The sequence below is a fragment of the Pelecanus crispus genome, chromosome 11 (assembly GCF_030463565.1).
Source record: "Pelecanus crispus isolate bPelCri1 chromosome 11, bPelCri1.pri, whole genome shotgun sequence".
Taxonomy (NCBI): domain Eukaryota; kingdom Metazoa; phylum Chordata; class Aves; order Pelecaniformes; family Pelecanidae; genus Pelecanus; species Pelecanus crispus.
The window spans coordinates 23,246,962-23,272,393 of NC_134653.1; the positions used below are offsets into that span (position 1 = coordinate 23,246,962).

The 25,432-nt window shown below is 51.3% G+C and overlaps 2 protein-coding genes across 2 annotated transcripts; one reads left to right on the forward strand and one right to left on the reverse strand.

Annotated features, from left to right (window-relative positions):
- Positions 1–249: 249 nt before the first annotated feature.
- Positions 250–6,380, reverse strand: DRC10 (dynein regulatory complex subunit 10). The gene is made up of 4 exons (XM_009477835.1): positions 5,688–6,380; positions 4,192–4,425; positions 2,422–2,493; positions 250–531 (listed from the first exon to the last, which is right to left on the reverse strand). The coding sequence occupies exons 1-4, from the start codon at positions 6,378–6,380 to the stop codon at positions 250–252; spliced, it is 1,281 nt and encodes a 426-aa protein (XP_009476110.1).
- A 7,167-nt stretch (positions 6,381–13,547) lies between these two features.
- Positions 13,548–21,238, forward strand: DUSP18 (dual specificity phosphatase 18). Its single transcript, XM_075718935.1, is given in 4 exon segments — positions 13,548–13,664; positions 20,675–20,797; positions 20,799–21,003; positions 21,006–21,238. Coding segments are annotated over 4 exon segments (678 nt in total).
- The last annotated feature ends 4,194 nt before the right edge of the window (positions 21,239–25,432 follow it).

Sequence of the window (25,432 nt, forward strand, 5' to 3'; positions counted from 1 at the left end):
CCCAGTCCCTTCGTCAAGAGACATCCTCCTCTTCTCCTCCTTGTAGAGGTAGCAAAGCCAAACCTAAAATGGTGAGACGTCTTCATGCCGCTGCTTCAACATACTCCAACTTATGAGAGGCAGCCCCAGCCCTTGAGAGCTTGGGCCTTAATTCAAATGCTGTCTCAAATCTAATGCCTTTATCTGGAAGAGCTCAGTCCCAGCAGAGTCAGCAGCTTTGCCAGGAGGAGAGAGAATAGATTTTGTGCTTTATTTCTTGGTCTTCTTGCTCTTGCCCTTCTTCTTCTTCTTCTTTCTTTTTGACTTGAAGAGGGACCGGACCAAGTAGCCTCTCCAGAAGGCCTGGATGCGGATGGCAGCAAGGGTCATGGTGGTCAATTCCTTCAAAGCCTGCTCCTTCTTATTCTGACATATCCTGTGCTCCTCCTCAATCTGGGAATACTCCTGGAGAAGCACAGCATGTTTCTCCATCAGCAGGGACAGCTGGGCCTTCTCCTCAGCATAGGCAGCATGAACCTCCTCATACTCAGCCTAGCAAAACAGCAGATACCAGGTACAGCAATTTCATAGAATCATAGAATCGTTTAGGTTGGAAAAGACCTTTAAGATCATCCAGTCCAACCATTAACCTACACTACCAAGTCCACACTAAATCAATCAAGGGTAGACTAGACTAAACCATGTCCCAAAGTGCCACATCTACCCGTTTTTTGAATGCTTCCAGGGATGGTGACTCCACCACCTCTCTGGGCAGCCTGTTCCAATGCTTGACTACCCTTTCTGTGAAGAAATTTTTCCTAATATCCAACCTAAACCTCCCCTGGCACAGCCTGAGCCCATTTCCTCTCGTCCTATCACTAACTACGTGGGAGAAGAGACCAACACCCACCTCACTACATCCTCCTTTCAGGTAGTTGTAAAGAGCGATAAGGTCTCCCCTCAGCCTCCTCTTCTCTAGGCTAAACAATCCCAGTTTCCTCAGCCGCTCCTCATAAGGCCTGTGCTCCAGACCCTTCACCAGCTTTGTTGCCCTTCTCTGAACACGCTCCAGCACCTCAATGTCTTTCTTGTATTGAGGGACCTAAAACTGGACACAGTATTTGGAGGGCATTCAGTAGCTCCTCCTTGTACATCCCTAGGTAGAGGTTCTTCAACCCATCCCAAATCCAGGCAGAACCATGACTGGGAGAGCTGAGCCTTTCCAAAGAGACTCAAAAGGAGGTGTGTGCCCAGTACCCAGGAAATTTCACAAGATGTCAGGTCCTAGTATCTTCATGATCCTCTGAAAAATACTCTAATTCTCCTTGTGTTGCAAACAGCATCCACCCTCAGCTGGGAACTCTGACCAGGTAACACACATGGCAGGTCAGAGCCCCTGCTGAGTATGCTCTGAGAAAAAGGACATATCGCTGCAGTTTACGTAAGGCTGAGCCTGACCTAACAGCTTTGCTAAGAAGCCCTTTTAGATGAGTGGTACTGAAGTCCAGCTGATACGCTGTACACTGACAAGAGCATGAGAAGAGCCAGACCAGGTCAGCCTGGAAAAGGCCAAGGACAGATAGTTTTAATGGTGTTACTGCACTTCCAAGCTCAGCAGCAGTTTATGCCTTTGCTAATGCCTCTGGGGAAGCCACGTGGAGGTGGAAGATTAGGGGAATCAGCACTGTGGATGTGTGTCTACCTTAGCAAGTTCTGCCCCAAACCTGCCATGACGTTGTGCTCCAGCCACCCATCAGACAGGAAATCAAAATAATCACATTGTTAAAGACCTGACAACCAGGGGTGGGGTGTGTGAAAGAAATTGTAATTTCTTACAATTAGCAGCAGAAGTTGGCTTCTAGGCCCCTCCCTATATTTTGCTTTGTTAGTAAACCAGCAACTTTTATCCATCTCCATAAATAGGGCAGGAACAGGAAAGCAAGTAGGGCTTTCTCAGAGGTGAGGTTGGGGGGTGCTGATGTGATTCTCAGCCTGTTGTTGTTAAGTTGGATACTAAGGCAGTGGTATGCGGGCTGTTTGGTTTCTTAGCACTTGAGAGACATCTCTCAAGGGGGCCAGCAGAAACAGGAGCATGATTTAGACACCAGATAGGGCCAACAGGATTGAGGATTGAAGCAAAAGTGAAAACCCTGTTCCCTAGCATCAGGTGTGTGTATCTGACAGAACGTGGCAACCCGTTTGCCCCCAAATACTGTGGGATTTTGCAGTGGATGTAACTCTTTCTAAAGTCAAAGCAGCAGAGAACTCCTGAACATGTAGGCAGGACAAAGATAGCTTTCCTTCTAAAGCCTGTACTTCTTCTGGATGGAAAAATACCCCTCACTTCCACGGCCTCCTGTGTAAAAGCCACGTGTCCATTTGGATGGGAATCTACCTGAATGTACCACCTCATGGGAGAGCAAAGCCCTTTAAAGAGGATACCTGTTTTTCTCCCATATCCGTGTCATATTTCTGGATCCAGTTCACAATTTCCATCTCCAGTCTGCACTTCCTCTGAAACATAAAACAAGATAGGTTCCTTGCAGGCACCTGAAGCCTAATAAAAAGTAGCCTGAGTTAGAAAACAGTGTTGCTTTGAGCCCCGGCATGGTATATATGAGTGTAACACCTCCTCCTTGTGGCAAGTTTCCCTCAGCTGAGACATATTTTGTTTGCCCTGGTTTGGTGATTCTCATGGGACATTCCCTGAGGCCAAAAGGGCCTTATTTGGTTTACAGCGTGGAGATGGGTGAGGGCTGAGGATTGAAATGCATCTGAAAGGTGTGTCCTGCATTAGGAAATGAACATTCTGATGGAATGTGACAAGTCATCAACAAACTGGGGCAACCACCCTAAAATTGAAGCAATAGAGAACTGCTAAACATGAAAGTGGGACAGCAAGTACTCAAAAGATGGAACTTTTTAAAATGAAGAGATATTTCTAGCTGTAAAACAGTTTAACAGTGGTTATACTGCAGTAAAACCAGGTACAGGCAGTTTACCCCAAGCTGCTGTATCTGCGTTCCATGGAATCATCAAGAGAAAGATCAGCTACAGCCCATCGCAAGAGCCACACAATTTCCTGTATGACACTGACCCAGGATGTCCCGAGGGCTCCCAGGCCATCATGAGGTCAGCCCTCAGCTATTTAGACCACAAGCACAATCTTGGGCCACTCAGGGCTAGGGCATGTGCTAAGGAGGGGGATAGGAGACCTTTGTGGTCAGTAAATCTGCCTGAGCATTAGAATGAGCTGAGCAACTCAACAAATACTGCAGTGGCCTGCAGCCTCAGAAGAAACTGCCTGATAAAGCCACTCCATTAAAGGAGATGTAAATGGGTGGATTTTGGATTTTGTACTGCGACTCTAACTTGTATTTGATGCTTTGTCAGTGCCCAGCCCCGCTTTGCTCTACATGATCCAATACCAGCGGGAAAGATGCCCCATTACTCGTGTGTGCTGTCCTGCCTGTGGGAGGCCAGTACTTGTTTGGAGTAAATACCAAGGAGGAGCAAAATGAGGGGGAAAATGTTCTTTTTCCAGTTCTAGATTCTCTGTGCGTTGCGTCACCAGCATGCTCTGCTCAGGGCAGAGCTGTTGATGCAGAGGCCTGAGCTTGCCTGCTGCTCCTCTTTCATCCTTCTGTATCTGCTCAGCACTGTGGTAAATCACATTTCCCCTTCATTCAACTCAACCCAACTCCTTGGCTTGTGTCTTCAGCAAAGTGTCAGTCGGAATTGCTTAGGTCCCAAGATGAGCTGCGCTCAACTTTGAATACTACAATCAACTCTAAAAGATGGCTTTATATAAAGCCAATATTGTGTTTTACTCTGCTTACCCTACACCAAATCCCTTGTTTCTTAACATATGCCTTGCCTATTTTGCTGTAGCCTTGCTGCTCTGCACTCTGACTAGACCACAACTTCTTTACTATTCAGTCTCACAGCGCTATATAAAGGTGTTTTCAGAGCTAAGTCAGGAGGCAGAAGGAGGACCTGTGAGCAGGCTACACCCCTGTTGTTGCTGCAGGGTTGCTTTCCACTGGAATCAGCAGAGCATGAGCACAGAGCAGGTATACTCTGACAAACAGCATGTGCATCCTGCCAGGAACTAGCAGGAACCAAGTAATTGCTTGCAGCAGCCAGCAGCCAGACCTGACAGCACTACAAAAGGTTTTAAATCTCCTGTTCTAGAGTTCTCCTCCTGTTTACCTTTCTGAGAGCCAGCTCTGATGCTCGATGCTCCAGTACAAGTGCATTGAGTTGTGCTCCTAGCTGCTGAATGTCCTGCTGTAGCCCAGCACACCTGGCCTGGGAGGCTTGCAGCTCCTCTTTTCTCTGTTTTTCTCCTTCCTGCTTGATCTGCTGGATGCCAGCCTTGCAGTCTTTGGTCAGATCTTGCATGCTGGTTTTGAGGGCTTTGATCACATTGTCCTTCTTGTGAATCTAGACCCAGAAAACGAGAGAAAGAAATACTGTCAAGAAATGCAGGTGAGGCATAAGGTGGGCAGGAGAAGTAAGACAGCCTTCCAAAGGTGGAGGAGATCTAAGACGACACCCTGCTGATCTGGTAGCAACAGGGAACTGCCACTGCTGGCTGAGGGAACAGAGTTAGATTTACACAGGGTGCTTTGGAAACCTTCCCTCACTGCTCCTCTGGGAACCTGTTAATAAAGGTAGAGAATGAACAAACCATACCGAGACACTGCCATTTGAGGAAGAGCTAAAATCAGAGCCACTGGAGCGAGCCCCGTGGTTCCCTTGAGCTTTGGATTAGGCTCACAGTGACTGTCTGGGGGACGCAGCTCAGTGTGCTGCCTGCAAGAGAAATCCTCAGCTGAGACCAGGGAAACAGATTTATTCATGATGCCCTGGACGAGCTGCCAAATTGCACGTAAAAATCTCAAGTGTCTCAATTCACAGATCTCCAAGGAGTGGAGGGAATGGGGAAAGCAGGCCCTTGTCTCCATTAGCACCATTCAGTGCAGCAAGCACATGACAAAACCGTCTCCTCCAACCCCTCTTGCAGGAAGGAGAAAGAAAAGCATACATATAGAACAAAGGATTGCTTGTCAGGAGTCCAGGGGCTTGGATACTGGCACAGCCCACAGACTCACAGAAAGAGCGGTGGAAATGCCGATTTGTTTATCTGTACCTCAGTTGCCTTCACTGAAAAAATGAAGAATTCGTATAATCGTATATTAATCACAAATGCTCTAAGGCAGCTAGTATTACAGAGTTGGAAGTCACAGAAATGTTGGTTTTAAACAAGAGTGAAGGCAGAGCAGATATTACAAATGGATTTTAATCAGAGCAATCTCTGCCTGGAATGACTTTTCATCATTTCATCATGAGCGAACAAAGCCTCATGCTGGCAGCTGACATTGTAACCCTGCCAAAACACTACTGCAGCAGTTTGTGTCTGTCCTGCAGCTCCCTTTTAAACTTGGTCACTTGTGTCATTCAAGTTGGCCAGTGACAACAGGTTCAAAACATGCCAAATTCAAGTTTAAAAAAAATCAAGTATGCAAGAAGCATTTTTCATTATATTTTACGATGAAAATAGCATCTTTAAATTTAGGATCTGGTTTAGAAATCATTTCTGGAACTTCCTCTTTAGGAACTGCAAGAAAGGGATCATTGTTTAGCTTACCAAAGCTTTGCTTCAGTAACACTTTGTTGGAAAACATATTCCCACAATATCATACCTCCTCCTCTTGAGTCTGGATTGCTGCTGCCAGTTCTGCCTGTAAAACTGTGATTGCTTCAGTGTTTTTCTTAATCTGGAGGGAGATGTCTTCCATCAACTGAATCTTTTCTTCCTCTTCCATGGGACTAGTCAGGAGTCTCTCAAGCATGAAATTCCTGAACTCCCCAAAGGCTTTGATAAACACTTCAGCTGGTGACTCTCTCGCCCAGGCTTCGTATTTCAGAGCCTGGCAAAGTGAAGTGTTGGCCAGCAAGAGTCGCAGGACATTTCTAACAGAACATTTCAGACGTTGCTCTAGCAAGCAGAGACAGCCCTGTTGTTCCTCAGCTCTCATGGTGTCTCCTTCTTCAGAGCTGGCGAGCAGATGCTCCATTTCATTTGAAAGCTTTTGGTGCTTGATCAGACTGTTTGTGATCTCAGGTCCCAGCATATCAGCAAACCTGTCCAGAGAGTCGATAATATGTGGGATCAAACTGCTCAGTTCCAGCTTGGCAATCGTCTCATCCAAGACAGTTATGATTCTTTCCGTCTCAATGCTATCGGGTTTTAACCGACGTGGATCTAACATCTTCATGGCATCTAATGTGATCATTGCCTTCTCTGGTGTTGCTGTGCCTTTCACCAGGGGCTTGTTTCTTTGCTTCACATCCTGAGATGGTCCTTGGAGCACAGCTGAATCCCCTGTTGCCATGGCTTCAGTTAAACACTTGTGACTTGAGTGTTTTGAGGTCTAGAAAGGACATGACATCTCCTACACAGGGTGACAGTCAAAGAACTTCTCTGCTGCTGCTGTCACATATTCTTCTTTCTCAGATTTTATCTCTAAAAGGAGAATGTGGTGACAGCATTAGAGAAACAACGTAACTTGGGAAAACATGGGAGTTTCAGATTACACCGGAATTCTCCCTGGGTCTGGGGTCATGCATCAGAACTGGCGTCTCTCCCAAAGAGGCTGTTCAACACCCACGGGAGGGGAGGAGAGTAATGGACTCCTGGATTTGAAGGGTGGTGGGAAGAAAGCTCCCAACTCCTTCTAAGTAGCAGCTGAGGTCGAAGGCATGGACTGCAGCTCTGCAATCCTTAGAGGTGTGAGGAGAGGGGCTTTCCGGTCCCTGGGGCCACCTCGGAGGGAAGGGCAGGGTTCTGGGTGTGAATCACGCACCTCCATCCCTCTGGGCCTGCCACTGTCAGAGGGACAAGGCGGGAGAGAGGATCTTGGTGCCCGGAGGGGCTGTTCTGGCAGGGACAAGGGCAAGAGGAGGGGGCAGTGAGGGGGCAGAGGGCAGCTGTGTGTGGCAGGCCGACAGGGAGTGAAGGGTCCCCTCGGTGTGGGTCTGGGGGCAGCAGGGTACCAGGGGAACCCAGGGATCCCCCGGTTGTGGGAGAGTCAGAGGTTGAGCGGGCGGGATTCCCGGTGGGGAGGACCCCCCGTGTGAGGGCCAGGAGGTTCGGGGGCCCCGGGGGGTCGGGATCCAGGGGGCCGGGAGTATCTCAGCGGTCGGCTCCCGGAGGGTGTCGGTCCCGGGCTGCCTCCGGTCCCTGCAGCGCGCTCGGGCTCGGGCTCGGTCCCGGCCCCGGCCCCGGCCCCGCTCGCCACCAACCCCGGCCCACCCGGCGGCCGCCAGAGTCCTCCGGCTGCTAGGCGACCCAAGCGGGGGGGCGGGGCATCTCCCGACAGCCTATGGCGATCGGCGCCTGCGCCGCCCCGTGCGGTGCGCACAACCTCAGCGTCGCCGTTCGCTTGATGGGCAGCGCCGCTGTCCAATGAGAAGCTCTGCAGCAGCGATCAGCGGAGGGGGGGGTGTCACCATCTCGTCGGCGGAGGGTGCGGGCCCGGAGAGGAGAGCGGAGGGGAGCGGAGACCCGGGAGGAGGGAGTGTGCTGTCTGCTTCTGTGGAGAGGGGACGCTCCTGCTGTGTTTTTCTAACAGCTGTATTGTAGGGAAGAGGCATCCCGAGCGGTGTGTGCTCACAGCAGTGTTCTCTTCGTGCCCCCGGCAATGTGTTCCTGAGAGTCCTAAAAATAAGCCAGAAAATAAACTTTATACGCACCGAGCTCAAGTGTCCCAGGCCCTGGCCGGTTGTAGAAGAGCAAAAATGGAAGTAGGAGGACTGCATCGGTGCCCAGGGGTCCTGAGGGGGCTGGCTTTGCAACTGAACATGAGGAAGGGCCGGCCAGATCTCCACAACACGGACTGTGGGAGGCGTTGGGAGGACAAGGGAGCCGGCAGCAGAGCCATCCATGGCACCCGCTGGGTGTGACACAGGCCCTGGTGCCTTGGTGGGGAGAGCTCACAGGAGGGCAGGCATGCCGCGCTGAAATACTCACCGAGGACACAGCATGTTCACATGCCTCAGGCAGGCTGGGGTTACAGAAATTTAGACCTTGTTGCAATATTAAATCAGGAAGAATATAGAGTCTGATGGCAATTTGAAACATCAGAACACCAGCAACCAAGAAATTACCCTAACTGTACTTTTAAAGAAGACTTATTTTACAGGACTCTGCATTCAGGGCCATAAAAATGCTAATAAACTCCAGCTGATTAAAATGCTGATGCCACACAAGCCCAATTAGTTGGTTACCCGTGAATTAGTGACGCCTGCGAAGAACATGTTGGCCCTTGAAAGCTGAGTACAAGCCTTGCCCCTCCCCTGCTGCACAGTCAGCAAGCAGGATGCATTTGGTGAGAGGAGCGCTTTGGTTGCCACAAGGAAACTTGGCAAAATGCCAAATGCCAGCACAGGCTCCCAGTGGTGCTGCTGTGTCCTCGGGGGCAGGAGCTAGCATGAAGCAGTCGCGCAGGGGCTGTGGCACCCACGGGCAGCCTTGGCCTGGGTCTCAGCCAGCCCAGCACTTCACAGCCTTTCCTTGCGTGAGCAGTCCCCTTTATTTCTGTGAATAGCGTGTCCAAGCCCATGAATAAATCTCCTGCACTTGGGACTGTGCCCACTGGTCCAGCATGTCACTGGTTATTAATTATTTCCCTACATAAAGCAAACTAGGGTCTGGTGCTGGGAGATGCAGTGGGACTTCTAGGGCCGGACTTTTAAGGCCTGGCATTGGTGAGGATGAATAAGAGGACACCTATGGAGGGGCCAGGCTTGCCCAGGTCTGCTGACTCCCTGTACAGAGCGGGACCGTGGGTCTGGCAGACACACAGGAGGAGGGCAAAGCTGTGGAGAGCAAGGCAGGAGCAGGCCTGTGTCAGCTCTCGGATGTCGGGCTGGACATATCCAGCTCATTACCTGGCCAGGGGAGCAGTGCCTTGCACATGGGCAACCTCCTGCCCTCAGCAACACATCCAAAGGACCGATTCAAAGGCAACACCAGGATTCAGTGTGATGGTAAGTCTGGGTTTGGGTCAAAATGCTGCAGCCACCAGCACAAACCCTAAGCTGGGACATACCCAGCCTGCTGTGAGTAGAAGGCATGGCTTTAATTGCAAGTGTGGGACAGGCTGTCCCTCAGCCTCAAGCGAAAGCACGGAGCTGTCCAGAAACACCTTCTCATGCTCTCATTTGGCAGGTGGGATCATGTGATCATGCTGGATCCTGATCCAGCAGATCCATGATTTCCTGGCTGCAGGGTGATCAGGAAACATGGGATTTAAGCACAGCGGGGCCATAAGATTACAAAGCTGATGTGCTGTCAGTTGGATGTTTCCCTCATGGCAGTCATCACAGCACAGAGAAGCAGCCCTTGAGATGTGGAGAGCTGCTGCTTTTCCTGACAAGGACTTCAGGGGTGAACCCTGACCCCCATGAAAGTCTGCCACTTGCCCTGCAGACATTCTGGCAATTAAATTCATCTTGAAAAGAATGTCTTTGTCTTTCCAAAGTTGAGGAGCATCTTGATTGCTTCATATGAAATGGGCCACCGTTCTCCAAGAGATGCAGACTCAGGCTTCCTTACAGCCGTGACCTGGAGATGGGGTCAACTGCCTAGTGACTGTCACCAGAGTCCCCTCTGCACTCACCCTGCCCAAAGGGACAGAAGGGTCCTTGGAACGTATAGGGAGAGAGGATGGAAAGGGTGGAGCAGTGGCTCGCATCCAAACCTCCTCTAAAGTAGGGAAGACCTGTTGACCACTGCCACTCCCTCCTGGTTTTGGGTAATTGGAGACATCCCCATCTTGCAGGGGGAAATGGGGGTGATGACACATGCCCAGAGCAGCCTGACTTGTCCTGCAGCTTCTAGGTCACATCCCACTGCTCTAGGCCAGCAGCAGCTCTTCTGCCAGGAAGGAAACCAGGTTGATTTGGGAGCTGGATGAAACGTCACCGAACCTGCGTCAATCCCACTTCATCCAGGATGTAGAAAAACCTCAGATCCATCCTGAAACAATTCATTGCATCCAAACCCACCAGACTGCATCATTGCCCTGAGCCAGAGGTGCCCAAGAATCCAAACTATGTGGGCAGTGGGGCGGTGTGGGGCATGTCTGAGCAGGGAAGGGAGAGCTGAGAGACCCTGGGTGCAGGTACAGCCCAGGCATGTTGTCCCCCATTGTTTTGAGTCCAGCTGTGTTCAGACACAAAGGCCTTGTGACTAAACAGCTGAACATCTGGGTTTTCACCCACCATCTGAACCACTCTCCAGATGCTGAATCCCTCTCCTCTGCAGCCAAGGGAAGTGAAGCTCAGTGTGGGGGAGCAGGCAGGCTCAGCCGATCAGCTTGGAAGGCCATGATCCAACCCAACTTGGGTTTGCCCAAAAAATTTCCCTGTTCCTGTTGCTACCCACCCATACACGGGACAAGGGAAGTGACAGCAGGGAAGGGGATGGATTATGCCAGTTAAAACTGATTGTGAAATGATGGCAAAAGAGCAGAAGCACACAACGATGCCTTGCTGCAGGCTACAGTGCCCCAACCTGCTGTCACTGTAGGGACAGTCCCCTCCTGCCACTGTCCTTGCTCTGGCTTGCAGGCAAAGTGCAGCTACAGGGTGGACAGAGACCGATGTGCCAGTGCGATGGAAAGCATCTTCTCCTGCTCCTCTGCATACCAGCAGCCCTGAAGCCACGAACCCCTGTGGTACCCTCAGTGCTGGGCTCTGTGGCTGACCTGGAGCTGGCTGTGTATGGAGACATGCGAGCACCCCGCAGGCTGCCACCACGCTGGCATAGAGCTCTGCATGAGGAGCCGCATCCTCAGGAGACCCTCACAGGAGCCACTTGTGCTGGTTGCTGTGCTGCAGCAAGCCTTGCATCATGCTCTGCTGGGAACATGGAGCTCTGGCACCACACCAAGCCCCAGGGGAATCAGCAGGGCTGACTCTTCCCTGACCACGGCCTGGCTGCAGCTCTGGCTTGTGTTCACTCATTCCCATGTCTTGCTGTCAGTGGGATGACATGTTTCTCATCCGTATTGTGAGGAGGTGGGAAGGAGTCTGCACTTCCCCTGGCCTCCAGAGCCTGTCAGAAGGGCTCAGGCAGGGCTCTGAGAACATCATTAAAAATAACAACATTGAGCCCTTTCCTCAGTGCTTATTTCCTGGTAGAGGGAGAGGGAACATATCATCACTCTTGCTACATGCAGGATCGTCTATGACCTGCATCCCCTGGTTCCCTCGCCAGTTAATTTAGGGTTGAACGTAGGTTAGCTAAAGTGTGACAGAGCTTCCCCAGCACCGCTTTGGGGATAATAGTTCCTGTTCCTGTGCTGGCCCCCAGGGCCCGGAGTAGTCCTTGGTTGCACACAGGACATGAGACTTGTCACACCAAGAGGCACTGCTGGGATGAAGTGGTGGAGCTGCTTGACCAGGCACAGCAGCACAGCAAAACTGACTGAGCTGGAGAGGGGACCTGTCCAGCTTCTGGGGGCAATTTAAACAGAAAGCAAGTTGTGAGAAGTGGCAATTTTCATAGCCATTGGTCAGAGGGGACCACTGGAGGGCAGTGGGGACAGCAGGAGCAGGCAGGGAGGTATCACTGGCCCTGCAGCTGCATGCTTTGCCAGCTGCTCTCCAGAGCCAGGCTCAGAGCAGCTGATCCCACCAGCCCACAGTCGGCAAAGACCATGGATGTGTATGTTGGGGTTTGCTGACTGCCCAGCACCTTCTCACCATACACAAGAGGGCTGGTTCCACAAGGGATCCTGGTGCTTTACAGCCTTTCCACCCTACCTGTCACAGGGTTCTACTTCAGGAGGGGTGCTCGTCTGCCTGCACAGCTCCAGCGCTACCCGTTCCCACACAGCCAGCATCTGCGCCAGGGTAAGGTCCCGCTGACTCTGCCTCTCTCCAGGAGAAGGCAGGACACCCAGTCCTGTTCCCGGCCTGCCTGGGAGAGATGCTGGGGAACAGGCCATGTACTGCTACATGCAGAACAAGAAACTTTTACCCTTTTGCCCCCTCCATGGCTTCAGGCAGGAAGACAACTCTGCTGGAGGAGTCATCTCAAAGGAGTAGCAGTATCTGCTGCTGCTGGGAACCCATGCAGACAGCAGGCAGCAGCTAACATTTTGCTTCTCAGGCTATGTTTCCTGCCAGCCTCTTGCAGCTGTGGAGGATAATAATGATGCAGGATACACATAAAATAAGCCCAGTGAAGCTGCAGTGCTGGTCTCAGGAGAGGCATGCAGGAGCTGCTATTTGTTTTCAACTGCATATTCATCTCGGGGGTTTACCAAGTTTGTTCCAGGTCAGTGCAAGGTCCTGTGATTTAGTGTTCAGTGAACATACACTGTTAATATTATGTTAGTAGTCCAAGTTTGAGCATGCAGGCAGGCAAGGGAGCTGCCTGCTAAGCCAAACGCAGGCAGTACTGCCCTGTGATGAGGCTGAACCAAACCGTTCCCACCTGCCCATTGCACTGTCTGTACTAGGCCTTGCCTTCATGGAGCTACAGGCAAGAGTCACCTGCCTCTTTTAACGCTGCCTGAGGGCATCTGTGAGCACTCTGCACAGTGTGCTGAACGCAGGATGTTTCAGCTCCTTCTCTGCTTGGAGTCTCTTAGGCGAGGAAAGGGCCCAGATCTCTGCCCAGATCCTGTCAGCTTGCTCATGCATGCCGAGATCAGAGCTGCAGGAAGGGGAAACATGGGTTATATGTCAGTGCTGGTGCCCTGGGATGCTTTGATAATTCATCTAATCCTGGATGGCACCTGCCCTACGGCTCTGGCTTCACCTGCTCCCCCGGGGAAGGTGCAGGCAGCCAGTACTATCCATCCCCCTCTGCTCCAAGCATTGCCTGTTCCAACTGGTGACCGTTGTGCTGACACATCTCCACATTCCTTCCAGCTCTGTCTGAAAACACAGACCTTGCCAGTCTGTGCCAAGGTGAATGGTCCTCTCCCATTCAAGAGGCAAGAGATAACCCTCGGGGCTCCCCGTGGTGGAGCGCTGGAGCTGGGGAGTCTTTCCTGATCAAACCACTGTTGCCTCCACCTCCGCTCTACCTAAACAGAGAAACTAGTGAGTCCCTACAGCAAGGAGTCTGCTGAGGATGCAGGTGTAGTGGGATTATTGTAAGCTCTCAGCAAACTGACTTCTAAAAGGGGGAAGACAGGGGAAGGCTGGAGGCGCTGAGCTGGCTGTGCAAAGCAAGAAGCCTGAGAGCACCAGGCTGGAAGCGGGATGGCAGGAGAAGCATGGCTGAAGAGGGACAGTGGCTCAGCCAGCAGCACCCTCTGCAGTCAGCTGTGGGCAGCAATAAGACCAGCTCTTTGAGAGGAAAATCTCCCTGGAGGTGTTTGGGGCACTGAGATCAGTGTGATTTTGATCAGAATCTGCCTGCTGGGTCTGCAGCAAGTCACAACTTTCAGTCTCCGAGGGAAACATCAGCTGCTTCGTTGCTCTGCCAAGCGGGAACGCACGTGTGCTGGCTGGCCTGGCCCACCCAGGGCTCAATCAGCATGGGCACCCAGCCCCTGCAGAGCCAGGTCCAGGAACCAGCTATCGCCTTCAGCCTGCTGTGGCAAACGGTACAGCTCCAACAGCTCCACTGGTTTCAAGGCCACGGGGCTGAGGAGGTAGGCGAGGTGAGGGCAAACGGGGCCAGGCATCATTGCACCATGCCTGGTGCTCTTCACACCAGGGATGGCTGCTGCATGCAAAGGCTGACTCCTGCCACGGCGGGACGGTGGGATCAAGGACAGCACTGAGCTGGTGGACTGGAGAAACTACGACTGGTGACTGGCCTCTCCCAGCATGGGGAGGACAGGGAGGTGCTCAGAGGGACTGAGCCCTGGCCCTGTAGCCTCCGCACAGAGGAGCACTGTTAGACAGAGACCTGCAGCCCTCTGTTTCCATGGCAAGAGGGGAGGGACATCCCCCACTCCCCGCAGGGTGCCAGAGACCACTCAGGGACCCCCGCACACAGGGTGGGTGCTGCTTGGGAGATGGGTGGATACACCTGTTACTGTAGCGATGGGGATGAACTGCTCCTGGGCTGGCTGCACAGCAGAGCCAAACTGAAACCGCCCGACGTTGGAGAAGAGGTTGATGGAGAGGGAACGAAGCCAAGGACTCTGAAGTCAAAAAATGGGGAGGCAATGAACAAGCAATCATTCACTATTTCTCGTAACACAAGAACTGGGGACACACAGTAAATTTGCCCTTATAGTAGGTTTAAAACAAACTAAAGGGACAGTTTCTTCACATTGCATTATTAAACACTGAGACTCACTGCCCCAGAATGCTGCAGAGGCCAGACATACAGGAGAGTCCAAAGGCCATGGAGGGCAGGTCTGCTGCAGCCCAGACTGCTGAGAGCTGGAATAGATGGGCTGCAGGAGCCTGGGTGCACTTTTGGCTGGATGGCATATTTCACAGCTGACAGAGCCAAGAGCTCCAGGCACTATTAAAACAATAGCTGAAATGTTGCATAGTAACACGCGAGTGTCTGGACCAAATCCAGAAGCTCTCACTCACTTTTAAATGAGTCCTTTTCTCACAGCATCTTCCCACACGGAAAACCCTGGGAGTGGCTAGCACAAGTCACCCCTGGGTAACAGCCTCCAGGCTCCTCTCTAAAAACGGCATTATTTGTTTGTTGGCATTTCCTTGCTTTTCACTTCAAAGGTCCTCTTCTTGGTTTTCAGTGCTACTCAAGCCAACAGATGTAGCTAGTCTGTCACTGGTGCCAGCATGACTAAAGATGCTTCCTGTCTGTCCTGTCCAGCAGCTGTCACGGTGAACAACAGATCCACATTTTCCTGGACAAACATAGCAGGCAAAAGCTGCAGATGCAGGGTTGCTAGGCAGTGAACTCTGCTGATAATTTATTTTTCCAGCTGGGTGTCATCATTAAGGTCTGGTGCAGGATCCAGGCAGCAGTGTGGTGGAGGCAGGCTGTCCATGAGTGAGGTCAAGAATCATAGAATCGAATCATAGAATATTGTAAGTTGGAAAAGACCTTTAAGATCATCAAGTCCAGCCTAGCACTGCCAAGTCTACCACTAAACCATGTCCCTAAGTGCCACATCTACATGGCTTTTAAATACCTCCAGGGATGGGGACTCAACCACTTCCCTGGGCAGCCTGTTCCAATGCTTGACTACCATTTCCATGAAGAAATTTTTCCTAGTACCCCATCTAAACCTCCCCTGGCACACTTGAGGCCATTTCCTCTTGTCCTATCACTTGTTACCTGGGAGAAGAGACCAACACCCACCTCACTACAACCTCCTTTCAGGTAATTGTAAAGAGCGATAAGGTCTCCCCTCAGCCTCCTCTTCTCTAGGCTAAACAATCCCAGTTTCCTCAGCCGCTCCTCATAAGGCCTGTGCTCCAGACCCTTCACCAGCTTCATTGCCCTTCTCTGAACACACTCCAGCACCTCAATGTCCTTCTTGTATTGAGGGACCCAAAACTGGACACAGTATTCCAGGTGCGGCCTCACCAGCACCGAGTACAGGGGGACAATCACTTCCTTGCTCCTGCTGGCCACACCCTTTCTGATACAAGCCCAGATGCTGTTGGCCGCCTTGGCCACCTGGGCACACTGCTGGCTCACATTCAGCTGGCTGTCAACCAACACCCCCAGGTCCTTTTCTGCCAGGCAGCTTTCCAGCCACTCTTCCCCAAGCCTGTAGCATTGCATGGGGTTGTTGTGACCAAAGTGCAGGACCCAGCACTTGGCCTTGTTGAACCTCATACAATTGGCCTCGGCCCATCGATCCAGCCTGTCCAGGTCCCTCTGCAGGGCCATCCTACCCTCAAGCAGATCAACACTCCTGCCCAACTTGTTGTCATCTGCAAACTTACTGAAGGTGCATTCAATCCCCTCATCCAGATCATTGATAAAGATGTTAAACAGAAGTGGCTCCAATACTGAGCCATGGGGAACACCACTTGTGACCAGCCGCCAACTGGATTTAACTCTATTCACCACAAAGAAGGAAGGATCTGTCCATGGAGAGGACAGGGGCAGATTTATCACAGGTGTAAGAAGGGAAGACAACAAGAAGATGCCTTAAATACTCAGGAAAAACAAGAATTTATAGATCTGTGGTTTGAAGCCAATTCAGTTGCCAAACACTGATTTTCTCTTCAGTGTTCCTAGAGCCTTTCAGTGCCTGAATCATGTCTATGAAGCATCCTCTGGAGACGGTTTGAGAGGATGCCTTTAGGTAGCTGCAAGCCCTCATAAGACAAGGCCATAGCAAGTTGCCTGTTATTGCTGAGATGTCCCAGAGATGGAAAGCACTGCTCCTGAAGTCAGGCTTGCCAGGCACCCTCCAGTCTAAGATTTTTGGTTATCATAATATGTAACATTGCCAGATGTCTGAGTCTGGCTGAATTACTGGAAAAGCTCTAGGGAAGAAGAAACAGAATTATTTACTGTTTTCAAGAGACAGAAGTTAGGGAAAAGTTTGTTGTTTCTTTAAAAAAATAGTCTTACAGTAAACCGAGAAGCAGTGTTTCATCGTCAAGGCCTGATGCCTCCAGATTTTTGTGCACTGGAGTGTAACTTGCCAGGCGTGCTGTCCTGATGTATGAGGTACACTTTTCACGTTAGTTGTGAAAATTCTCTTTAGAAATCCCAGCTAAGGGGGAGAGCTTGAAGGTACTGAGCATTTTTTAATCCAGTGAAGAAAAAACTGAGTGAGGACATGACAGCAATCTTCCAACATCCAATTATTCCCTCAAGGCCACTGGGAAACATAGAAAATTATTAGCTTCATTTCAAGCAAAAGAGGTTTATGTTATGAAAACCCCAACATTGCAATGCTGGCTGAAAAACCAGGCCACCTTGCGAAACTGTAGCATCTCCTTTACTGCAAGTTTTTAAAAACAAGTTAGATGAACATTTTTCAAGGATAGTCAAAATATACTTAATGCTACAGCACTGCAGAGGACAGAGTGGATGATGTCAATCTCTCCGGCTCTGCACTCCCATAGTAGTCTGTATCCCATCCTGCGGCCGGGTGGGGACTCAACAGTTACTCTAAACATCTCTGGTTTGGGAAAAGGGAAGAAGAAAATTGAACAGTTCTACTTGCCTACAACCAACTTCTCCATATGCCACTGAGACTTATCCGCTTCTTCAGTGCCTCAAGGCACTCTCCTTCAATATTCCATTCTTTGGGTTTTTTCTCCTAAGCTTCTTAAGTCACCAATCCTTCTTCTTTTTCTCCAACGATGGATTCATTTAGCCTCCCTGAACCTCTGATAACATTTCTGGAAATCCAACTAGCCATGAAACATGTTGTTTGGATCCTCTCTAAAGGCACAAGCCAAGAAAACACTCTGTCCCCTTCACATCACTTTTCTATTCCCTCAAAGGAAACCAGTCCTTTGAAGAGGTGTTTTACTCCTGCAGCTGCCACACTGCTCCCTGAATCGTCCCCAGCCCATGGCCCTCTAACCACAGCAGCCCCATCAATTTAAAAGGTAAATGGGCAGCAATACAAGAGAGAGCGAGGGATCATGCTGGTTTATTGCTGCAACAGGACTGAGTGTTAGCTTCCTAAAAGGACAAACTGAAAATTCGAGTAAGTTGGCAAGACATGGGCCGGAGCCCCGGGACAGCCTGCAGGAGGAGCTCTCTAGACGTGTCGCTTGGTCCCTTCTCAGTCAGTAGCAGCTGCATGTTCCAAGGGCATCACTTCACTCGCAGACAAACCATTGGCAGAAGGGATGGCTGACTTCCCACTTCTGCGACTGAACACTTCCAGTGATTTTTCAAACCTTTTGGATGCCGCCTTCCACCGTGCCATCTTTCTCTCCTGTTCTTTCAAAAACTGCTGCTTTAAATGTTTGTGGAAACGTTCTGTCTTCTTTTTGGCCTCTTCAAAGTGTTTTACCTTTATGAAAGCAAACATAAAACCTTATAGCCACTATCCTAACCACAAAATAAAGAATCCCAAAGTGATACTTGTCTTCAGGAAGAGAGACATCCTGACACATCCCTCACTATGGTCAAGGTGACCTCCAAGCAAAGAAGCTTCAAAATTCCTAAGTATCAATCTAAACATTGGTCCAAAAAAGATTACTCAAATCATCCTGCCTTCTTGACTATAATTAATTTTACACTACTGTAAGAAGCAGGTCTGGAGGACAGTAGTCACACTCTCTTGCATTCTTGCATCTCAGACCCAATCCATTACGCCCATAACAAAAAGCCCGCATTATAAAACCAGCCAACGATAATGTGGTCATCCGGTTTGACTGGGCTCTTGACAGGAATTTACTGGGCAAGCTAAAGATCTTTGTGTCATCTGTGCACCACAGGTGTAGCACGGGCTTCCATGCTTGCAGGCATGCAGTCTCTCCAGCTCTAAGGGGTTTGCACCCCCCTGGGTCTCTTGACTGTGAACAGAAACCTGTCCATGCGTGTGGCACAAACACAGAGCACACCCACACGGCATCACAACACAGCTTGGGGCTTGGTTGTAGCCTAGAGCTAATTCACTCACAGCAGCTGCGCTGCCCTGAGGTCTTGAAACTCACACATCATAAACATTTGCAGGTCAAGAGGATCTCCTCAGCACACAGCTACCTAGAGGTTACCATCTTTCCACTGAGTTAAGGGATGAGGGAATGCCAAACCAAAGAAAAGATGCCTCAGCTCTGCCTCACGAGGCTGTCATCCCCAGGACAGCAGAAAGAAACCTTGAGTTGGGACCTGTTAGCATCTTTCATGTCTCAGATACAGATTTTGGCAAGAGACACTGGGAATTGAAACCATCAGACATTAGTTTCTGTATTAGACTTTCTTATTTGAGCAAACCTCACCTGAAAGGTGAAGCCAGGTAAGCCTTTTTCCCTGTACTCACTAATAACTGCTATGGGGCTGCACAGTTTACTGCCTAAGCGGGCTCACTCACACACAGAGCCAGACCCCAGCAGGCCCCTACAGTTCTGCCAGAAACAGTCAAGAGGGTAGACTTTGTAGCCCCATGTTATAAAACTTTGATTTAAACTGAAAAATTGCTGAAATCATGATGCTTGGGGTTTCTGACCAAAGCAAGATGGCAAAGTTCCTTGGGATATATGCAGTAAGGTGAGAGGAGAGGATTCAGGTGGTGCTGGCTGGGTACTAAGGACAAAAAGTCTGGCTACCCAGGAGCAGAGAGGTGAGCTGAAGGGAACTACACAGTGCCTGAAGATCCAGTTATGTCTAATGCCACCCTAAATCCCAGTTCTGAGCTTATAAACTCAACCTGGCATCCCACCCATTCCCACAGGAGAGACTATCTCACCGGCTAGTGCTAATGAACCTTTTACCGCTGGACTCAAAGTGAGAAACACTAAAGGGGGGATTGGGCTGCTAAATGATGCAAAAACTTTGCCTAGTCCCCACTGCTGGGAGGTCACACTTCAGCACTTCACCCATTTCTAATAATTTACCCTTGGTCTCCCTAGGTATCATAGGAACAACATCTAAGTCCAGGTTAAGTCCATGGCTGACAATGCCTGTAGCTTATCGTCCCAAAACACAGTTGACTTGCAGATAGGATATAGCAACTGTGCCCTGAGGTCACAACCATTCACGTCAAAGGTGGCCCAAGAGCTGATAGCTGCCTCCCCTCAACCATTTACGTCCCTTTCCCCTGGAGAGACCCTTGGCACCCACATCCTGATCCAGCAGGCTGAATACCTAAGCGCTGAGGACTTAAGTGATGGTTTAAGGAATCTGAGGAACTCAGACCTGAGTGTTTGCACAAGACATTCCTCCAGCCTTGTGTCACCTGTGGCTCTCACTGCCAACCTCTTCAGAGGTGGGGAATCTCCCTCCGCTTCTCCAAGATACATCTGCCAGAAGCCAAATGCAGAACAAACCCTCCCCTTGTGCCCGAAGGGGCTGTGAACCCTGTCCTGGGGGGCAGTGCCAGCAGGGCCTGGAGGGGTAGGGGGGAGTGGAGGCCGTCACCTTCTTCTCCAGGAGCAGCAGGGCATGGCAGCTGGCACGGCTGGTGGACTTGGGCAGCAGGCTGTCGAGCAAATGGCTGTCCAGGTCAAGGTCCAAGTCTGCAGAGCTGCTCCAGGTAAGAGGGGGCTTTATGTCACACAGAGCAGGGTGCAGGGGGGTGCCAAGCCATACCCCACTGACCTGTTCCCGCAGCTCCAGAGGTGTGAGGGGTCCCACAGCCCCAGGACAGTGTGAGGAGTCCCCCAGCCCCAGCCTGGTGTGAGGGGTCCCCCAGCCCCAGCCATTGTGAGGGTCCCACAGCCCCAGGATGGTGTGAGGGTCCCCCAGCCCCAGCCAGTGTGAGGGTCCCACAGCCCCAGGACAGCATGCAGGGTCCCCCAGCCCCAGCCATTGTGAGGGCCCCCCAAACCCCACCGGGGCCCGCCGAGCTGCCGGCTCTGGAGCGGTGGAAAGAAGGTGAGGCGAGGCCGCACGCCACCCTGCTCCTCCATGGCCCCGCTGCCACCCGCTGTTGTGTGCATGGCAGCGGTTGCCATGGGGGGGCCTGGGCCATCCCAGCCCTGCTGCCACTCCGTGACCCCCCAGGACTGTCAGGCAGTGGGGCTCAGCAGGCTGGGACACAGCAGGGGACAGGGCTGAATGTATTTCTACATGTATTTCTAGGCACAACCAGCACACCCCAATGGCAGCAGCTCTGGGAGCCCTCTCGGCCCTGCCCCGGCACCCCAGATCAACTCCAACCTCTGCCTCAGTGACTCAGTGGCCACCAGCAGTCACCTCCTGCTCTTCACCCAACCACCACAGCTGCACCATCATCAGCCTGGAGGTGGTGAACACCCTCTGTCCTGACGTTGAGTACCTTCATGTCCCTTTGATGGATGCTCCCACCGCCCACATCTCCAGCTGCTTCGACTCCATAGCAGCTAAGATCCACAGCGTGGGGATGCGCAGGAGCCAAACACTACTGCACTGCGCTGCCAGGGTGAGCAGGTCCACACTATCTGCTTGGCCTGCCTCCTGAAGCATCGCTCCATGTCCCTGGCAGCTGCCCATGCCTAGGACGAGCCCTGCCGTCCTATCGTACAACCCAACAACAGCTTCTGGCAGCAGGTCATCCACTACGAGTACAAACTCTTCAGCATCAACAGGCTCCAAATGATCAGCTCTCCGTCAGGGATGATACCCAATGTTTATGAAAGTGAAGTAAGAGTAATGCTGCTGCTCTGAGTGCAAATGAGCTGTTGTGACCTCTTGGCAAGAAACCAAGGCAAAGCCAACGGCAGTTCTTCCAGATCCACGCCAGAGCATTGAAAATAAACACTTCATGTCTAAGGGGGTTGGAGCATGAAGTCTCTGCCACTGAAAGTACAGGGGATTAGCAATACAACAGCAAGTAGTGGGTTTACTATAAATCAAATCAATACAGTTTAAGCTATGCAGTTAGTTTTCATTTGTCATTTGTATTGGGGTCCTGACAGTAACTCTGAAACACGTGTTCAGAGAGTTTTGTTTTATTCCAGCACAAACTGTGTTTATAATACAGGACAAACTAGCTGTGAGTCAGGATATTTGGAATGTTATCAACGTTTGTTTTTCATAACTGGGATATGACTTCGGGTTTTGAGACAGTAACCCTAAGTCCAGTCATCTGCTGCATTCCAGAGAGGGCAGGAAGAGCGCAGACTCCAGCATCCCTGGCTGGGAGAGACCCAAGGATGTCCTGCTTTCCACCATCTGACCCTTTCTCTTCCCCGACCTGGTTGCCCCAACCCTTTTTCAGAAGGTGCCTTGGACTCCCTTGGGTGATCCACAGTTACTCGGGTGAGCTGCTCAGAAAGAACCCCATTTCCTCCTATACATGCAAAATCTTCTTAGATGCTGCCTTTGAGCTATTCCCATCCCCGTGGGCTGGGAAGTCAAGGTGGGAGCAGTAAGAGGAACCCTGCTGTCAGTTTGAATCATTGCGGTGAGGTCATCATGTCATTATAAACTAGAAGCCTGATCTGGGCACACTTGGGCATCACTTGGCAGCAAACCACGTATTAATTCTGGTTTAATCACAGCATGAAGTTTTCAGCTCCAGCAACTCTGTCTTGAGTGGCAATAACAGACCTGTTTCAGGTGGGAGTATGGGGCCCCAGGCTGGCATGTGTGTGTGAAGGGTCCCACAGCCTCTGGGTCAGCATGAGGGGGTCCCAGAGCCCCAGTTGGTGGGAGGAGCTGTAACGAGGTGGGTGTCAGTGTCTTCTCCCAAGAAAAAAGTGATAGGATGAGACTAAATGGCCTCAAGTTGCACCAGGGGAGGTTTAGATTGGACATTAGGAAAAATTTCTTCATCAAAAGGGTTATCAAGCACTGGAACAGGCTGCCCAGGGAAGTGGTTGAGTTACCATCCCTGGAGGTATTTAAAAGACGTGTAGACATGGCGCTTACGGACATGGGTTAGTGGTGGACTTGGCAGTGTTAGGTTAATGCTTGGACTTGATGATTTTAACAGTTTTTTCCAACCTAAGTTGCTCTATTATTGTATATCCTACCACTGGCACTTTGGGAGTGCTCCTCCCCACCCACGAAGAGCAACCTGGCAAACTAGCTCTCTGCAGGTCTCAAAGCAGCTCAGGTGATAGCTGCAGTGGGTGACAAAGACCCTTGCCTTCCTTTGAGTGTATTGCTTTTCTCCCAAGGCACCTTCTAGAAGCAGAGCAAAGACCCAACTCCTCATGGACATGTAAGAAGTTCCTCTTGGAAAATAGAACCATTAAAGGAAAGGGACAGAACAAGCTGGCTGGGTGCATGGGTATCACAGAGAGCATCGGAAACATGGCAGACCTCTTGGAGAAGCCCTGTGTGCTGTGTGACCACTTGGGGTCTTGGTGCTTCTCAGACTGGATCTCTGACCAGACAAGGGTGCAGCTGGTGACTGTAGAGTCATCCCCACCCCTCTCTACTCCAGCTTTGCAGTTGAACATCAGGCTTTCCCTACGGAGAACAATGGTGCTGCAAGCCCTAGCAGGTCCTGCAGATGTTCCCAAGATATTCTCTTGTGCGCCAGCTGTGGAGGGCACCACTGGCTGGATCCCAGGCACAGATACCTGCTGTCCAAGGGAGGGGAGACCAGGGCTTTGCATATCTGGAAATGGATAGAGGGTCCTTGAAGTGGGAGTCCTGACTACCTGGCAAGTCCATGGCGATGAGGCAGGTCCAAGGCCAAGGTGGGAAGCTGGGTCAGAGTCCAGATCCAGCTCAGCAGCGTACACGGCCAAGCACGGGCATGGCTGCAGCATAGCATAAAGGGTGAGCATCTTCATTTGAATGCAGCTCTCAAGAGAGGTGGGAGGAAAGGGAGTGGTGATGCTGCTGACAGCTCCTTCTTGAACACCTCTGCCTTCACAGCCATCAGAATCCGGGTGAGACACCTGCACCTGACACCTAAACCCACTGAACCAAGCTCTCGTTCTGGCTTAGGGTGCCACTAAGGCACCATCTATGTTTCACAACAGCCTGTTGATCACTTAAGTTTTTATATAGTGGTCTTATGTTATGCATACAGTAATTAGCACACTATTATAACTGCCTTAAACATTTGCATCTTAGACCCCTACTTTATGATGTAAAGTTATGTTATAAAAACAAAGTATATTACTTTAAAAATGTCTTTAAGCTCATGTGATTTAATCTTTTAGAAACTCAGCTACAGGCAGTCAACAGCCTTCTCGGAGCAGAGCAGTGAGCCTGTGCCATAGAGAGAGAGCAATAAAGTCACCAGTAAAGCCAGCCTGCCACAAAATGGTTAAGAGCAAATTCGGGGGGGGGGGGGGGGGGGGGGGGGTTGGGTGCTGAAGCAGAGAACGTGGGGCTGGAAGGGAGTCTGAAGGGTCATCCTGTCCATCTCCTGGCCTCCAACCAGGCTTGGGCTGCTTCAAGCATCCTCAGATGTTGCTCGCCACTACTGGACATTGCACTCTTCATGTCATCTATCCTTGGGCCAGGCTGTCGTGCCAGGGAGAATGCATTTTTCTTAATGTCTACCCTAAAAAAGGCTTTGCCATAATTTCAGCTCCAAACCAGGATGGTCCCTGACACCATTTGAGGGCTGTGATGTGGTAGGTTTAAGACCACAGCCCAGCATATGAGGGAAGGATATAATTTACTGGCTTAGACGCCCTGGCTTAGCAAGCGTTTGTCCTTGCTGCCTCCCAGCTGCAGATCCTGTGTCCCTCTGTGCTAATGCTGTAAGCTTCCCAACCTCCCCGAGGGCAGCAGTTAATCCCCTGTCCTGAAACACAGAAAATTTCCACTGTGTGCTCCCAGGCACCTGGCTGGTACGCAGTAATGCCACCTTGGATCTCCTCTCCCCTGCATGGAGACACGCTGCTCCTCCACCAAGGGCAGCAGCTCACAGCTCAGTCCCCAGCATGCTCCATCGCCACCTCAGAGGAAGATTTCAGCAGTGGTTTAACAGCAGATCCAGAAGAAACTGTCCGGCCAGATCTCATAACAATGCTATCCCATCGGACACGCACTTATTTCTCCCACCTCAGACTTTCACACTTCACCTAGAGCTCCTTGTCAGTCAGCACCTCCAGCATGGTGGGACCAAGCACATGGAGGTGCCACCCATCCTTGCTGCCACCACTCACTGGCTTCAGAGCTGTCACCCCTCCTTGCATCTCCCATCCCCTCCGTGCATTTCAGGATAGGGAGCGCAGAAACCCAACAGCAGCACCCATGTGGGACGATCAGGTAGCACGTGCTGGGTGCCTGCTAGGTGGTTAATCCCGGGCAGAGGCATCTCAGGGGTAAATGAGGCCCAGCATGGGGGTACCCCGGCCTGCCTGTGGTTGGGTGTTATTTAAAAAGAGGTGAAACCCCAGAGCATGCTTGGCAGGGTCTGTGGAGAGATGCATGAGCAAGGAAAGGCCCCCACATTTGGGGGCACAAGAGCTGCAGAGGCTTCAGAGGCAGACTCATGGCCCCTAGCCCAGGGCAATAATCCACCTCAGTACCCTCACCACACCGAAACTGGGCCTGGGGAGCTGAGGCTGGTGAGGGGACACAGACCCCAGCAGGGACCGGGAAGCCACTGCCTGCCAGGAGGCCAAGGCATGGGGACACACATGCCCATGCGAGGGCCGTCTCCATCCTCACTGCTTCTCCTGGGGCTTGTCCTGCCCCATGACACAGGGTCTGCTCTCCAGAAAGATGTCTGCCTTGGAGCAGAGGTGTCCCAGTCTGCTCCCCCACCCACAAAACAGCTGGGGCTGGGATGCCTTTCACTCCTCCAGCTTAGCCGGAGCAATGCTGGACCTGGCACATGGGCAGCTACCACCATGCCTGTGGGAAACCCCATGCTTCCTGCAGCCAGAGCAGAGGAATGGCCAGAGTGGAGGGATGCCACTGGGCTGAGATCACGGCCTGAAA

Coding starts and splice junctions, on each gene's coding strand:
- DRC10 (XM_009477835.1), bottom strand. CDS start 6,380: ATGGCAACAGGGGATTCAGCTGTGCTCCAAGGACCATCTCAGGATGTG. Junction 4,426..5,687: donor TCCAGACTCAAGAGGAGGAG/GTATGATATTGT, acceptor TTCTGGGTCTAG/ATTCACAAGAAGGACAATGT. Junction 532..2,421: donor CGGATATGGGAGAAAAACAG/GTATCCTCTTTA, acceptor CTGTTTTGCTAG/GCTGAGTATGAGGAGGTTCA.